General features: G+C 43.6%; 5 protein-coding genes across 6 annotated transcripts; 4 read left to right on the top strand and 1 right to left on the bottom strand.

Moving 5' to 3' along the window:
• Window positions 1–466: 466 nt before the first annotated feature.
• LOC128305178 (uncharacterized) lies at window positions 467–1,174 on the top strand. Its single transcript, XM_053042511.1, has one exon. It carries the CDS (start codon window positions 467–469, stop codon window positions 1,172–1,174), a length of 708 nt encoding a protein of 235 aa, XP_052898471.1.
• Window positions 1,175–2,398: 1,224 nt separating this feature from the next.
• Window positions 2,399–3,130, top strand: LOC128302972 (uncharacterized). The gene has a single exon (XM_053039823.1). The coding sequence runs from the start codon at window positions 2,399–2,401 to the stop codon at window positions 3,128–3,130; it is 732 nt and encodes a 243-aa protein (XP_052895783.1).
• Window positions 3,131–5,068: 1,938 nt separating this feature from the next.
• LOC128304894 (uncharacterized) lies at window positions 5,069–5,794 on the top strand. The gene has a single exon (XM_053042136.1). It carries the CDS (start codon window positions 5,069–5,071, stop codon window positions 5,792–5,794), a length of 726 nt encoding a protein of 241 aa, XP_052898096.1.
• A 649-nt stretch (window positions 5,795–6,443) lies between these two features.
• On the top strand, window positions 6,444–9,789 carry LOC128305878 (eukaryotic translation initiation factor 4E1). Of its 2 annotated transcripts, none has more exons than XM_053043507.1 (4): window positions 6,444–6,581; window positions 7,659–8,045; window positions 8,119–8,206; window positions 8,275–9,789. In XM_053043507.1, exons 1-4 carry the CDS (start codon window positions 6,552–6,554, stop codon window positions 8,433–8,435), a joined length of 666 nt encoding a protein of 221 aa, XP_052899467.1. In that variant the 5' UTR covers window positions 6,444–6,551; the 3' UTR covers window positions 8,436–9,789. The 2 variants fall into 2 exon arrangements, with proteins under 2 accessions (XP_052899467.1, XP_052899466.1); XM_053043506.1 differs by having other exon boundaries at window positions 6,457–6,581; window positions 7,656–8,045.
• Window positions 9,790–11,469: 1,680 nt separating this feature from the next.
• On the bottom strand, window positions 11,470–12,437 carry LOC128304489 (fas-associated death domain protein). Its single transcript, XM_053041683.1, has 2 exons — window positions 11,939–12,437; window positions 11,470–11,867 (listed from the first exon to the last, which is right to left on the bottom strand). The coding sequence occupies exons 1-2, from the start codon at window positions 12,288–12,290 to the stop codon at window positions 11,470–11,472; spliced, it is 750 nt and encodes a 249-aa protein (XP_052897643.1). The 5' UTR covers window positions 12,291–12,437.
• Window positions 12,438–16,633: the final 4,196 nt, after the last annotated feature.

The raw sequence follows: 16,633 nt of genomic DNA, 5'->3' as shown, positions 1-16,633 counted from the left end.
GGGTATGTATTCACGGCCACTTGCGCCCAGCATTGAAAAAATTGGATGTCTGGTCTTAGCGCGGAGTTCGCAGAGGTAGTCTGACTCCATCCTCCACCTCCTCCATAAGAGTGAACATATTCTAAATACTATACATTTACGAGCAAGCCAAAGCATTGTGCGTAGAATCAGGCAAAAATTTATCCACAAGAACGAATGTACGACCAGAGTAAGACCACATTATGCCCAAGGGTAAAGGTTAACTTTGTACCTGAGGTAACGAATATTCCTACAGCAAATGCAGGGTTAGGTATAGCAGGGTACATTTCTGTTTACCGAACCCTCTCCAACATATAAAAAGGGCACACAGTTGCATGGAATGACATCAGTTGCACTAAGCTATTCCTTGGACAACGTGTGTGCTTACAGCTCGCTATTATTCACGTGTTACTCAACCGTATTGGACCACATCGATACTCTACTCAACATGGATTCTCAACTCTATCGTGCATCGGAAAAGTCAGCGAAGTTCCAGGAAGCACAGGATACTTCAACCAGCTTCACCATCAGCAACCTTTTACAACTGAAGCAGACTAATACCAGCCAGAATGGAGAAATTGAAGCGCGCATGGACAATGTGCTAAGCTGGACAGGAAAGGATCGGAAGCCCGCTGTGTGGTCGGACAACTCCGGCTATTCAGAAAGCGACGACAGCTGCGACAGCAGGCGCCAGGACATCGTTTGGACCGGTGACAACCATGAAACTCAGTCGAACCACAGCGACTCAACCAACAACGACACCCGGTCTATATTGCACTTCAACAACTCACTTCAAACCAATCCTCTCAAACGGTACAACGCGGCAATTACAGACGCAGAGGCTCGTGATAAAATTTCGCTTTTTTACCACAAAAGCATGGCACGCCAACATCCAGCCAAAGAACGAACTCCGGAGCAGATGGAGATGCGTCGACGCAACACGGAAGCGGCACGTGTCAGTAGGACCAAGGCGAAGATGGCGGAGCTCCTGATGCAGGATGAAGCGAATGAGCTGAGCACAACAAATGCATTCTACAAGCAGATGATCGCATCACAGTTGGTATATGCGAATGAGCTTTCCAAGCGACTGGACATGCGAGCGGTGGAACTGAACATTTTCGAACGAGTCGGGCGAAGGACTAGTTATATGGCATAAAATAAATCCTAGCTTGTATGTTACGAAATAAATTATTATTTTAAATCAAAAGAACTTCTCCTGCTTATGATCTTTGTTTCACAATCGTAATATTGCTGTGTTGAATAAAATGATTTTTTTAAGGAAAAACACTTAACCTCCACTCATAACATTTGTACAATTTTCTGGTTAGATACTTCGTACATTAACAACAGCGTATTCCAACCAAAATAACAACGCTTTCAGATCTCTTCACGTTTACTACAGATTAAGCAGTTCTTCGCAATAAGCTTTATCATGTAGAATCACACGTGAATGTTTTTTGTTGTCTCTTCTCTATTAGCACATGTTCTTCAACAACAAGCTAAGTATCAGGTATTCGAAATTATACCAACAATCATCAAGAGATTACGATTATCTTCAGTTTTGGACCGGCCTTCTGCGCAACATTAAACTTGATCCATACGACGAAATTGAAAATATCTCACATTTCGTTAGAAAAAGGAAGACTCTGCATGAAAGCCACATGGCAGTTAGGTTTAGGAAATGAATATTAATCCTGTCTTCGCCCTCAAGCGCACTTTCTAGTCTTTATAGTCACACATCTTCCAGTTGCTTAGGGAAATGTTTTTAATGAGATATTTGCAGCATAAGCATAGTTGTTGACAATACGGCAAACAGCTGTAATTAAGAAATATAAATTATTTTAAAAAATATCCGCATATCTTTCTTTTAAAGATCAATAAAATACATTATTACGTACGTACGCCATCCTAGTTGGTATGTATTCACGGCCACTTGCGCCCAGCATTGAAAAAATTGGATGTTTGGTCTTAGCGCGGAGTTCGCAGAGGTAGTCTGACTCCATCCTCCACCTCCTCCATAAGAGTGAACATATTCTAAATACTATACATTTACGAGCAAGCCTAAGCATTGTGCGTAGAATCAGGCAAAAATTCATCTACAAGAACGAAGGTACGACCAGAATATGACCACATTATGCCCAAGGGTAAATGGTTATTTTTGTACCTGAGGTAACGAATATTCCTACAGCAAATGCAGGGTTAGGTATAGCAGGGTACATTTCAGTTTACCGAACCCTCTCCAACATATAAAAAGGGCACACAGTTGCATGGAATGACATCAGTTGCACTAAGCTATTCCTTGGACAACGTGTGTGCTTACAACTCGCTGTTATTCACGTGTTACTCAACCGTATTGGACCACATCGATACTCTACTCAACATGGATTCTCAACTCTATCGTGCATCGGGAAAGTCAGCGAAATTCCAGGAAGCACGGGATACTTCAACCAGCTTCACCATCAGCAACCTTTTACAACTGAAGCAGACTAACGCCAGCCAGAATGGAGAAATTGAGGCGCGCATGGACAATGTGCTAAGCTGGACAGGAAAGGATCGGAAGCCTGCTGTGTGGTCGGACAACTCCGGCTATTTAGAAAGTGACGACAGCTGCGACAGCAGGCGCCAGGACATCGTTTGGACCGGTGACAACCATGAAACTCAGTCGAACCACAGCGAAGGATCAGGATCGAGCGGCTCCAACTCAACCAACAACGACACCCGGTCGATATTGCGCTTCGAGAACTCACTTCAAACCAATCCTCTCAAACGGTACAACGCAGCCATTACAGACGCAGAGGCTCGTGATAAAATTTCGCTTTTTTACCACAAAAGCATGGCACGCCAACATCCAGCCAAAGAACGAACTCCGGAGCAGATGGAGATGCGTCGACGCAACACGGAAGCGGCACGTGTCAGTAGGACCAAGGCGAAGATGGCGGAGCTTCTGATGCAGGATGAAGCGAATGAGCTGTGCATAACAAATGCAACCCACAAGCAGATGATCGCATCGCAGTTGGTATATGCGAATGAGCTTTCCAAGCGACTGGACATGCGAGCGGTGGAACTGAACATTTTCGAACGAGTCGGGCGAAGGACTAGTTATATGGCATAAAATATTCTGCACATAAACTTTGATTCATAATCGTAATTTTGTTGTGAAAATAAAATATTTTTGAAATGAAATCTCCACTGCTTTTACCTATTTGTACCTGTGTTTGTTTCCTCGATAGTATTTCCTTGTTATTTATTATCTATTGCTAATTCTCCGTAAACATCTAACTGGGATCGTTTCTCACATTCACATAGGATGTCTTGGAGTAAACTGACAACCCAGAGCATTCCAAATGGTAATAATGATCGTCAGACTATGCAGGGCGTCACCCAATTACGATTTCTTAAGATATTTGCATATCCGTTTCTATGAGGATGTTAAGACTACAGCAAAGAAACGCGTTCGAGTGCTAACGCTGTCAGCAGTGTACAAAACGATTATCTATAATAAAGAATACGGTATTATGCATCTACAATACAGTTTTCGTTTAATATTTAGTTGTTAGTTTAACAAAAATCCTGTAAATGAATAATTATTACACCCCGCGGAAGATCTTCAAGCAGGGCAGCAGCTCCACTCTTTACATTTGCACAGCCATGGTAATACCGATGCAATGAGCTCCTTTGGAAATGCCAGTCAAACTTAACAGACAAGTATGAATCACATTAACCAACGACACATGCTGCATGGATGATGGTTGGAAAATGCCTATGCCCCATTGCTACCACCACAAATCTACTCCAAGGAAATGTACTTGACTATTCGTTATCCTCACGCCGGACAGCGCCATCCTGCATCATCTTCAAGAATTCAATCCCGATACAGACAAACCCAAATCACATAGACATCATTAGATGACGACTCACTTACATAGTGAATGGTTATCAGAGGACGGCAGGGCATATAACGGAAAGCTTCAGGACGGATATTAATGAGGTAAAAACCAAATTTCTGATGACGCCATCAGCAGCGCTTCTAACAGATCCTGACTCACGTAGAATGGTTTTTAGATAGGTGATCGCACATTTGAAGTTATCCAAAATTTGTGCTATCAGCGCCGAAAACAACATTAATGTTAAGATACGCGCTAGAGCGCTGTTTGCCAACCGGTCTTTCTACAGTTCGGAGAGATGGCTATGCGCTTAACATCATCTGTCGCTAAACATCAACGAAACTGTATAAAAAATATATCGTCCCGATACTGACATACGTCTCCGAAATATGCAGCATGTCCACAACTGACGAAACACTTTTAGCCGCGAAGAACGGCGCTCAGCCGTGAACGGGTTGAAGGACTCCTAAGCAGGTTGAGACTGTGATGCGATTGAGGCACCTGATAAGAGATTGTAGCTGAGTTACAGCCATTCTTTCTTTTGTCCCTGTACCCTCCCTTCAACTAATGGAATTAAATCGTATCACAAAATTCCAACTGACGATATGCATCCACCATAACGCACAGCAGAACAGCAAAAAAGTGCAACACCGCAACAGGAAACTAGCTGATATGTATCCGACAGACAAAAAAGCTGATTGTTCCTTTAAAACTGTGTTCTTGCGGAGCCTTATCTAACCAGCATCACTTTACACCTTAGAAAGCAAGTCTAGGGTATTTATCAGATTATTTTTACATACCCGTTCTAGAATAACCCGTAACTGCAACATATTTAAGTTTCATGGACGGGAAAGATATTTTGCCTCCCTTTACCTTTACGAGCAAATCTTACATGGGTAGATAATTTTACTTGCCAGAGGTAACATATTTTCCAAAGAATGTAGGTACGATAAACAAAACCATACTGCCTGACAAATTTCCACGCAAGGTAAAAAAAATCTTCTATAACAAGCACGGGGTAAGGAGGGTACCGTATGATTTCAACGTATAAAAAGGGCATACAACTGGATGGAAACACATCAGTTGCAGTCAGCTATTCATCGTGGCAACGTATGTTATTTACGTGTTACTCAACCGTATTGGACCACATCGATACTCTACTCAACATGGATTCTCAACTCAACCGTGCATCGGGAAAGTCAGCGAAGCTCCAAAAAGCAGAGGATACTGCAAGTAGCTTCACCGTCGGCAAACCTTTACAACTGAAGCAGACTAAAGCCAGTCAGAACGGAGAGATTGAGGAGCGCATGGACGATGTGCTAAGCTGGACTAAAACGAACCGGAAGTCTGCTGCGTGGTCGGACAACTCCAGCTATTTAGAAAGTGACGACAGCTGCGACAGCAGCCGCTTGCAGATCGTTTGGAACGGTGACAACCAAGAAACTCAGTCGAACCACAGCGAAGGATCAGAATCTAGCGGCTCCAACTCAACCAACAACGACACCCGGTCGATATTGCACTTCAAGAACTCACTTCAAACCCATCCTCTCAAACGGTACAACGCAGCCATTACGTCCGCAGAGGCCAAAATTTCGCTTATTTACCACAAAAGCATGGCACGCCAGTTCCCAACCAAGGAGCGTACCCCGGAACAGATGGAAATGCGTCGACGCAACACGGAAGCGGCACGTGTTAGCAGGGCCAAGATGAAGATGGCGGAGCTCCTGATGCAGAAGGAAGCAAATGAGCTGAGCACAACAAATGCAACCCACAAGCAGATGATCGCATCGCAGTTGGTATATGCGAATGAGCTTTCTAAGCTGCTGGACAATCAATCGGTGGAACTGAAATTTTTCGAGCGGGTAGGCCAACGAAAAGGGAACAGTGTTTAAACTAGTTCTTATCTTGTATATTGTAAATAAAATGATAATAAAAAGGTTCAAATAATACTCACATTTTTGTACTTCTTCATTCGTACGACTGCTTCATACAAGAATGCTTCACTCCACAAGTAGTAGTCCGCACGCAAATCCGGACCAATCCGTTTCCGGATCAATACTTTTACTTGATTGTTGATTGTTTGATTTTCGTTTTTCTAGCTTCATCTAAGCATCACTTTCACTATGTACGTTCTACGGATATCTAGGATCTCATGCGCCGTTTGTTGAACCAACTACGGTACATTTGTTGTACTTTTTGTATGAATTGATTGAAGTGCACATCTACTCCCACCATTGTTGTTATTGTTCAGATGACAATCGCTGAAAAACCGCATCAGCAGCGAATTTATCTACAAATCACAATGTTAAATCGTTTGCTGAAATATTTATGTTGTTAGTTAAACCGGAACTTTGTGTATTGTGCGCTTTTATCCACTAAAAAGCAGTCGTTTTGCTCACTCCAAGCTAATGTACGTTGCGTTGTTCGCACGAAATCAAATACGCGTGCAGCGTCACACCTCGTACGGAATTGTGCACACCTTGATTTTGACAGCTCGCACCCGTCGAGCACCCTGGCCAGTCGAGCAATTTCCATGGGATCGAAAGAGCTCGACTAGAAGCGTCATCGCGGATCTTGCTCGTTTGGCAGTTTCGCTCAAGTTCTTTCTTTTCTCGTGAAATATCGAAAGAATAGTTGCGGTGACCGACTATGGCAGGAAAAACCAATGAAGAAGCTGAGGTAAATCTTACGCGGTGCATTCCATTGCAATTCTTTGTGTGCATAATGTGCGTCCAAGTGCCGTGGGTCGAAGTGAAAGAATGGTCGACCTTCTCTCACGACGGTATCCCGTGTGTGTGGCTTTGCATAATGTGTAACGTTGCCGAAGGCCCTTCGCTGAATGGGTTTCATGCTCAACGGTGTGATTACCGAGATGGGGAAGGCTGATAGTTGCTCTAGGAGCTAAAAAAACAAATGAGACACGTGTTAGAATGGAAATACATGCAGTGAGCTGCATACATCCAATCATCCATACGTACGTACGAACACCGTGCAGGGTGCACCCGTCATCATGTGCCCCTAATATGGCATAAATTCTTCAATAAGATTATATGAGTCATGGCAGAACCGTTCCGGCGTTACCGTAACGTACCTGGGATGGCGTAGGAAATCCGCGGACGCTTGTTCCGCGCCCTAATTAATGACCACGCGATCGTTTCGGATGACTGGCACGAATTCCCGGGTTTCTCTTGCCACGGCACGGACTTTGAGGTTATCTTTCAGCCACTGCATTCACTTTGCTGGTACACCTTGACAGATTTACACTGTGACTGTAGAGTGAGTGAAATAGGTATTGAGAGAGAGTTTGAGTGCGTCAAAGAAAGCAATGGGCAATGGAATTTCCGAAGGATCTTGTTGTTGCTAGGTATAAGTTGGCAAAAATGCCTCCTTCGATAGAAGCGATATGGGTAGATTGTAACCACAAGGATTACGGGTGGGTTGTTGCAGCAATTCTGTGGTAGTAGGCTGGTATGTGGGAAAGTCATACCAAAAAGACACCAGTTGCAAACGAAGTTTGACACAGTTAAGATGTACGATAGAAGAACCACTTTCCAGAAGCCAAGTTCCTTGGGAAGAATTTATAGCTGGCCGACTCTCACTGAGCAGGATCCCTCGATTAGGAATAGAGGATGGAATAGTGTCTACGAGCGAACAGTACTAGATTAAAATTCTAATCCTTAACCCGGTGTAGCTTTCGAAATGTTTCCATCAGGACTGGCTTTACTAACCTTTTCTTTTTTTGCTTGCCATTAGCAGCAGCAGCAGCAACAAACGGAAAATGAAAACGCAGAACAAAGCCAAAGCCAGGAGCTGGCCGAGCAGTCGAACGCACCGGAAACGATCGATCCGGAATGTTTGATCAAGCATCCGTTGCAGCACACCTGGACGCTGTGGTATCTGGAGGTGGACCGTTCGAAATCCTGGACCGATTCAATGAACGAAGTAACCAGCTTCTCCACGGTGGAAGATTTCTGGAGCCTGTACAATCACATTCGTGGACCGTCAGAGATCAAGATCGGCGGTGACTACATGCTGTTCAAATCACATATTCGTCCCATGTGGGAGGACGAATCGAACAAGCACGGTGGCAGATGGACGCTTAGCCTTAACAAACGCTTGTCTGACAAATACTGGCTGGATACGGTACGTCTCGGCTAACAGCCGGTCAAGCGCACACGCGATATCACTGACAAATTGTTCGTTTTCCTTTAAATAGGTGCTATGTTTAATCGGCGAAACGTTCGAACATTCGGATCAGATCTGCGGTGCGATTGTAAACGTTCGCCAAAAGATTGATAAAATCTGTGAGTATGATTGCGCTACAAAAAAGGGTCAGTGGAAAATGACTAATCTTATTGTGGAACTCTTTCAGCTATCTGGACTGCCAACTATGAGAATCGCGTTGCGGTGATGAACATTGGCCAGACGTATAAGGACCGATTAGGACTGCGTGAAAATATTCATTATCAGCTTCATAAAGACACGATGGTGAAATCTTCGTCGTCCGGAACAAAAGCAACGTATACCGTTTAGGAGAATAATGAACCTTGGAGCCTTTTTTCGTTGAACAATAGTTTGTGTGCGGTCGCTAAGAAAAAGGATATTGATGAATGAAACGGATCGAAGTGTGCGGTAAAAAAGAGATGAGAATATGCATGTCCTGTGCTATAGAGGAAAGCAGTGAAGCGTGCGAAGAATATCGATATCCAAAGGGGGAAAACGGATTTCATTTTATCGAGCTCTTGCGATTGAAGGCGTGTTTCCAGTCCATTTTTAGGTGGGTTTAAAAGGAGCGAACAGAAATTGAAACGCAGCAGCAGGAGCCGAACAGCCGAACGCCGCGAAAATGCTCTAAGCATTAAAGCATCGTTAACGTTGCTAATAACTTTGGTTGATCGTGCTTCTAGTGCTAGTCCGTTCGATTTTAAGGGGCTTTTGTGTGGGACGGCTGTAGGATAGATATATTGAATTGCTCACAAGGAATAGTAAATACAGGCCCGGCCGCGCTTCATGAAACCGTCAATCGATCTACGAGTTCGTTATCAACTGGATCATGGACTGATTGTATCCTCACTTGCATCTCCGCATCGAAGTCTGACCGGAAAGCCGTGAGTGTTCAATCTGCAACGTCTGCCCGAATTCGATTTTTTTTTATTTGTTTAGTTCTTCTGTTTCAATTTTTTCTACGTGGAAGTTGCTTACCAAATGATTGCGCATATATGATATTGGCCAAGGGTCGGAGTATAGTGCCGCATGTACCCGTGAGCTAACTGAAATAGAAGGAGAGAGAGTGAGAGGAAGGGGAGGGGAAGTATAAGGACGCAGTAAAGGTTCCTTTGTACAGACACTCTGTTGGCGCAGGAAAAGCTCTCCAGTCAGGTTCAGGTAACAATGTTTTCATATTTTTATACATCCGCGTTGACTTCAATTAGAATAGTCTTCGGTATCGGATCATTGCTACTTGTTTTCGGGGTTTATTTGGTCGGTCGATTAGCTTATCGATCGTAAAGAAATGTTCATGCTAGAGCATATTAGAGGCACGTAGAAGGAGCGTAATTAATTTGAACTACACATCCGCATGGCGTGAGCTTTGTTTTGCGCTGGTACGTATTGGTAGCTAAGGATAACCAAGGCATGGAATTGCGGTTTTGTATTGAACATATATATGTGCTGGAACTATCTCTACTAATTAATGTACTATCGTTTATGGAATAATTTGCATATAAATACAAGCATCTGCTCGGCAGAACGCGGAGCTACTGCTGATTGTTTAATTCATAATACAATTTATATAACTTTTTTATGTTTAATCACAGCGTATCGTAAATTATATTGTAAAGCAAAACAACACAGGAAAATCGTTGCAAAAAAATATAGAACATGAGGTTAATAAATGAATTTTTATTTATTTATTTATTTATATTTCCATTATGACGGCTTTTGCCGTATTGTCGACACCGTAGTGTTGAGTGGTGTACTATTTTTCAAGGCATTTCCTCCTTGCAATTTACCTTATCCCGGGCATACTCGGTTGTATTAGTTGTTGGCGTATTTCTATGTTGTTTGTCATATGTCTATCATTGTTGTAATCGTTATGTCTGTTCTATTGTTTTGTGTGATGGATTTGGTCCGGTTGTGTTCGTGCGGTTTTCAGCCACATGAAGGCTCGGGGTGTGGTTGACCGGTGACTGTGTCGCTTTTCACATGAACAACCTTCGGTGTTGGACATTGGCAGAGCCTTGACTGAAACAAAACAGACAACAAATAAGTTTAGACGGACTACAAGCATACACCTATAAGTCTGTCTTCCTTTTGCGGCTTTGTTGCTGTCCTCAAAGGCGACTATTTCCTAAACGGCTTGAAAATGGCACAACAAAAACATTTATTTACAAGGACCACACAACGAATGGGATTCAAAGAAGAAGACCGTGGTCCCTGGCGAAGCGGAAGATAAGCCTCATGTATCTCAGGTCACTGCCAGCCAAAACATCTCGTACCGGTGTGTCCGGGATTCCTCCGATGTCCACGACTGCACTTTAGAAGATGGTCCACATCAAGTATTCCGACTCCACAGCCATACACTTTTGTCTCTGCCAGATTGATATGCTGTATATGTGCATCCAAGGCGACATGATTCGACATAAGTCGGGACATCATCCGAATGAATGCACGATCTACAGGGAGCCCACCCGCACCCAAAGCCGCAGGGACATTTGCGGAGAGACCGAGAAAAGGAATGCTCTGTCATCGAAACATTAAAAGTTGCTATGGGGTTCGTAAGAACTCTTCGTAGGAGATGGATCGGTCGTAAAAAACGCCTTCTTTGACGCCTGTTTTGGCCAGTGAATCTGCTTTCTCATTGCCAGGAATTCCACAATGAGAAGGGACCCAGATTAGCGGTATTCTGAACGCCTTGTTAAGCATAGATCCGAGCAATTCAACGCATTTTAACTACTATCCTGTGACTGTCCTTAGAAAGTTGATTCTTTTCGAACATTTTTTATCAGCTGGGTGATGTGCATGCTTCAGTTTAGCCTGGAGTTGAACCAACCACGAAGGTATCGAAACTTGTCGGTGATTGATATCTTTTTCCCGTATAAAAAGACCTCAATGTTTGGTTCACATAGTCCTTTCTCCCTATTTTTTTCGGTGTCGCTAAATGGAGAAAAGACTACCATTTCAGTTTTCGTTGGAGACAACTTGATACCAAGGTTATCGGCCCACTCGGCAAGGTTAACAAGAGTGGTTTGTAAAGCCTGTTGTATTTCGACAGCGTCCCTGCTAGCGACTGAAATGACGCCGTCGTCTGCCAATTGTCTAATACTGCAGTTAGGAGCTAGACAAGAATCTATTTCACTCACATACAAATTATACAGCAAATAAATGAATACATGTTTGATATTTTTGTTGTTTGCCAATATCCGAAACTGTAGTGAGTAGTTGTAGTCCTAACATGAGATAAGTTTAGTTTGCATATAAAAGCATAAGGATAGATTTTCTTCAACCAAGGAACAATAGAACGCTTTGCAAAATTTAGCCAATTTTGATGGATCAAATATACGGTGTTTTATTCCTGTAACATGCTTTCAATTTTCCGTTTCAGATCTTTTCTCCTGCTGTTTTCCAGCGCTTTCAGAAGGATGACGACAAACCGATCGAGTGTATCATTGGCGAACTGCATCTCGGCATATTGAAGCACCTCATAAATCCGCGCTTTGAGATCGTGCCTGTTTCGCTCCTCAACCTCTTCCAGAACGGCCGGTGAAACGTTTAAAAACCTGCCAAATGCTTTCCAGTTTTTACCAACTTCTAGCTGAAGTAGCGAGTAAACGTTATCACGCTGCTGAAGATATTTGTCACACTTTGCATTTGTGGGCGAAGGCTTTGGGGTGTCGCCCGCTTCGTGCAGTTTGATCTTTTCCACCTCCTTTTCAAGAAGTGTTCGACGATCCCGGTGGCGCAAATCTGGCAAAAGAAAGGACGAAACGAAATGGTAATGTAAACTCTGAATAAAAAAAAACTACGACTGGCTGTACCTTCTAAATAAAAACGTCGAATAGCTGCATAATGTGTACTTAGCATGCTCTGGTACGATTGAAAGGCACAGGCAACGTCTTTTGAATCCAGCACCAATTCAAGCCGCCCAATCAGTTCCGGCTTCAGCAGACTGAGAAGATTTCTTTGTTCCAACAGCACCACAAGATGATCGAATTCTGTAACACGGCACAGTTTTCTGCAGGAGTAGATCTCCTCCCGTACAGAGTTTTTACAACGCTCCAAATGTTCCCGATCGTGGCAAGCGTGCTGCGCTAGGAGCTTCAAATTCAAATAATCCTTGCACATCTGTTCATACACGGCTCGGTGATCCTGCACGGATATTCTTTCCATCTTCGTTGCGCCTGCGCATTGGATGCAACGTTGTGATTAGGATGCTAAGCTGACCAAGGTGGTATCAGTTCCAGGACACATGTAAGCTTATGTTCATCTAAAAACAATATGCCGATAAAACTGTAACTTATTCAACCTTTTGATGACTATTTCTATTGTTTTCTAAACAAAATATCACCGAGGTTCACGTTTGACAAGTTGCATTTGAACGGAGAGGGCGCGACTACACTCATTCCAACGATTATCCGAAGTAATAAATATTCCACATATTTTTTTTAGTTTGCACTATTTTCAAGGATCCGTATTAAAAGCTGCATGCTTATAATACACCGGATTCCGTGTTTCCTCGTCTATTTTTTAGAAAAACAATCAAATTTCGTAGCAATTATTTTGAGTCACCCTTTGCGCGAGTATTTAACTCCAAGATGTACACACACGGGTGACATCGCATTTTCCAAAACAACAAAGCGGCTGTTATCAAATAATGATCAGAAAAGTTAAAACTTTAATGAAAAATAATCATTTTCGCCCTGGAAAACATGTAAAATAGCACACCGAGTCAGTGTTTCATAAATCCCTTTCAAAATCAATCTGAAAAGTACCCTAAACAGTATGTGCATGCAGGCATGCATTCGTACCTACACGCAAGGTGCTTGGAAGTGCTCGCGGTCCCGAGACCACTAGATGCTACGAAGCGAGCGAACGCAACCCATCTGGCAAAAACCGACTTTTTCATATTGACCTCTCGTTTTTTCATCGTTTCCTCTCGCTCTAATTGAGCGCTTTCGGCCGCTCGGGAGCCGCGGTGAGCACTTCTATATATGTGTTAGTGCAAAATTAGCCAGTCCGAACGATCCGAGCACATTCTCGAACATTTTTTTCGTTTTTTCGACACGATCGTGTCATTTTGAGCAAAGATCTAAAAAATGAAAGAAGAAGTTGTGTGTTGCATCGGAAACGAAGGATTGGTTTGTGGTATAAGTGCGGGAACGATTTTAACGCGATAGATTCAGACTAGAAGAACGACACTTACAACACGATTCGCATGCCGGTACATTCAAGTGTTCCTAACAGTTTGGTGAAATATAGGTATAAAAAGTGAGATTTGTGCATGTCCGGGGTTTTAATTTATATTATAGTGATATTATTATTATAGTGATTAGTGATTAAAATGGATCTGTGTTTCTGGAATGGAATGGAATGTGTTTCTGTATGAAATATCGCCACGCAATGGAAGAGCTGGACCCCCCCTTCCCCTAAAGAACGCTGCGAAAGAAACGGTAAAAGCGAAACCGAAATCGTAGCGGTTCATATTCACATACATGTATTGGTGCGGTCAAACGTGCGCGTACAATAGTGTGCAGCAGTGGCAAGCGTCGAACGATCGGGATCTCAATCATGCGAGCAATTTTCGGATCCCAATGGTTCGGGATCTAAATCATTCGAGCAATATTCGGATCGCGATCGGATCGACCATCGGATCGCGCGAGGTCAAACGTTCGGGTTGCTTCGGTTTTTTTCGGAAAAATCATGCGACTAACTTCGACTAGTCTCACGAACGTCGATGCTCTACCCATCTGGCAGAGGGAACTCACGACGCTCAAAAAATCATTTGACTAGAGCATCGACGTTCGTGAGACTAGTCGAAGTTAGTCGCATGATTTTTCCGAAAAAAACCGAAGCAACCCGAACGTTTGACCTCGCGCGATCCGATGGTCGATCCGATCGCGATCCGAATATTGCTCGAATGATTTAGATCCCGAACCATTGGGATCCGAAAATTGCTCGCATGATTGAGATCCCGATCGTTCGACGCTCGCCACTGCTGCACACTATTGTACGCGCACGTTTGACCGCACCAATACATGTATGTGAATATGAACCGCTACGATTTCGGTTTCGCTTTTACCGTTTCTTTCGCAGCGTTCTTTAGGGGAAGGGGGGGTCCAGCTCTTCCATTGCGTGGCGATATTTCATACAGAAACACATTCCATTCCATTCCAGAAACACAGATCCATTTTAATCACTAATCACTATAATAATAATATCACTATATTATAAATTAAAACCCCGGACATGCACATATCTCACTTTTTATACTTATATTTCACCAAACTGTTAGGAACACTTGAATGTACCGGCATGCGAATCGTGTTGTAAGTGTCGTTCTTCTAGTCTGAATCTATCGCGTTAAAATCGTTCCCGCACTTATACCACAAACCAATCCTTCGTTTCCGATGCAACACACAACTTCTTCTTTCAATTTTTAGATTTTTGCTCAAAATGACACGATCGTGTCGAAAAAACGAAAAAAATGTTCGAGAATGTGCTCGGATCGTTCGGACCTGCTAATTTTGCACTAACACATATATAGAAGTGCTCACCGCGGCTCCCGAGCGGCCGAAAGCGCTCAATTAGAGCGAGAGGAAACGATGAAAAAACGAGAGGTCAATATGAAAAAGTCGGTTTTTGCCAGATGGGTAGTCAAATGATTTTTTGAGCGTCGTGAGTTCCCTCTGCCAGATGGGAACGGTTACTCGTCGGTCGGTCGGTTTCGCGGTAGGCCGCAAAACCAGCGCCTACAACCTTCGCTAAAAATTCGTCGAATTAACAGTAATTTTCATTCAATGTAGAACGATACGCGCGTGATAAAGGAAGCGTTCGATTCGTGATAGAGGCCCCTTTCGGTGTTTTTGTTTCTTGGTTTCAATAGTTGTCTAGGAAGTGCAATCAATGTGAGTGACAAACGTCTGCAAGTGAAAATGCACGACGGAAAAGTAAAACAACAGCCAGCCTGTTTGGCATAAAACCCAATATATCGCCAGGGGGAGGTCACACACCCAGCTGCATGGTGTCCAGCCCGTCGACGTCGACGATTGTTGGAGATGAATTTCCATCCCAGAGCATGTGAGAACAAACCTTTCCTTCGTGTTCGCAGCTGAAAAGCCATGAAAGCGTAATGAAGTGTCCGCGCGCGCGGAGTGCAAAAGGAAAATCCGCGCCCATCCGACGCAGCAGGGCGTCGTTAATTTGGTGTTAATTTAACCTGGCCACACCAATCGTGTGGTGTGATGGAGAAGGCAAAACGAGTGTGCGTACACACATGGGATGTGGTCGATGCGAGTGTGTACCTAGCAGGTTAACTGAAAATAATAATATGTGAAAGAGAAAAACGCGTCAATCGATGTTAGCGCCGTGTCAGTGTATGTGTGTTTGTATGTATCCAGAAGGGAAAACAAGCAATAGAAGAAAAGTAACAATATAAAATCGATCTCAGTAATCTGGTTTGAAGCATCTTGTGTATATTCCCCTGCTGTTGGTGTCGTCGCTTATCGATTTCGTTTGCGGTGCGTGCGTGTGTGTGTGTGTGCGTATGGTTTTTTTGTCAACCCCACATTTTCCCAACCCCAGCGAGGGTGGTTCGTCAGATTTTCGTCTACGCACCACACACACACACATGCACTGACCATATCGCAGTTTGCGTGTATGTGTGGCAAGTGCGGAACTGACATTTTAATCAAGGAGAAAGCAAACAAAAACAATCGGTCATGAAATGAAGAACAACAATAATTTTTGCAAACTCTACAGTCACTGATATGCGGAAGGAATCACTGATGAGAACCCACCGTCATGTCGAGAACCGGTCGGCCTGTGAAATGGCCTAACCGTGTGTATGCGTGTGTGTCTTTTATGTAACAATTTTCTACCTATCGCCGCAACATCGCGTACGGTATATGAATGGAAAATCGTTGTTTATTCACCATTTTTCCCATCCCGTGGTGTTCCATCTGGGCCGGGAGGGATTGGTTTGCCTCCTACGCGAACCTTAAAGTTCAAGGCACCGTGAACGGCTAGAACATTCGGCCAGAGCCCTTAATTGTGTTAATTACCATTTCGATCGGTACAGCTTCCATTACCTTCTTCTATATTGGATGGCCATAAATTTCCCTACTTCAATTCCCACGGTTTTTTTTTCTCCCTCCTTAATTACTTCTAGTGCGTTTTTGACAGCTGGCCCATACTTTACAAACCGAGCACGTCCTAAACGGATCGCAGCAAGCATCGCGAAGCGAAAAACAACACCAAGTCCGATGGCGACGCGATAGATTCTTGGTGCTTGGTGCAGTAATGGAGGTGTTCTAAAAATATACAAAAAAAAAAACTAACATTAATCTGCTTGATTTTGTTGTATGTGTGCTTCGGGTGGGGTGTAAGTGTGTGCAGCGGGGGCCAAGAGAGCCTTGGGTTGTTGTTGGAGGTGAAGTGAAAAATCGATCTTGCACGCACGCTGACCCTGGCGTGTTCGGTGTGGTAAGGGCGCAAACGATCGGAGAATAGATCAG

The sequence above is a fragment of the Anopheles moucheti genome, chromosome 3 (genome assembly GCF_943734755.1).
Source record: "Anopheles moucheti chromosome 3, idAnoMoucSN_F20_07, whole genome shotgun sequence".
NCBI lineage: Eukaryota > Metazoa > Arthropoda > Insecta > Diptera > Culicidae > Anopheles > Anopheles moucheti.
This window is presented reverse-complemented; position numbering and strand designations above follow the sequence as displayed.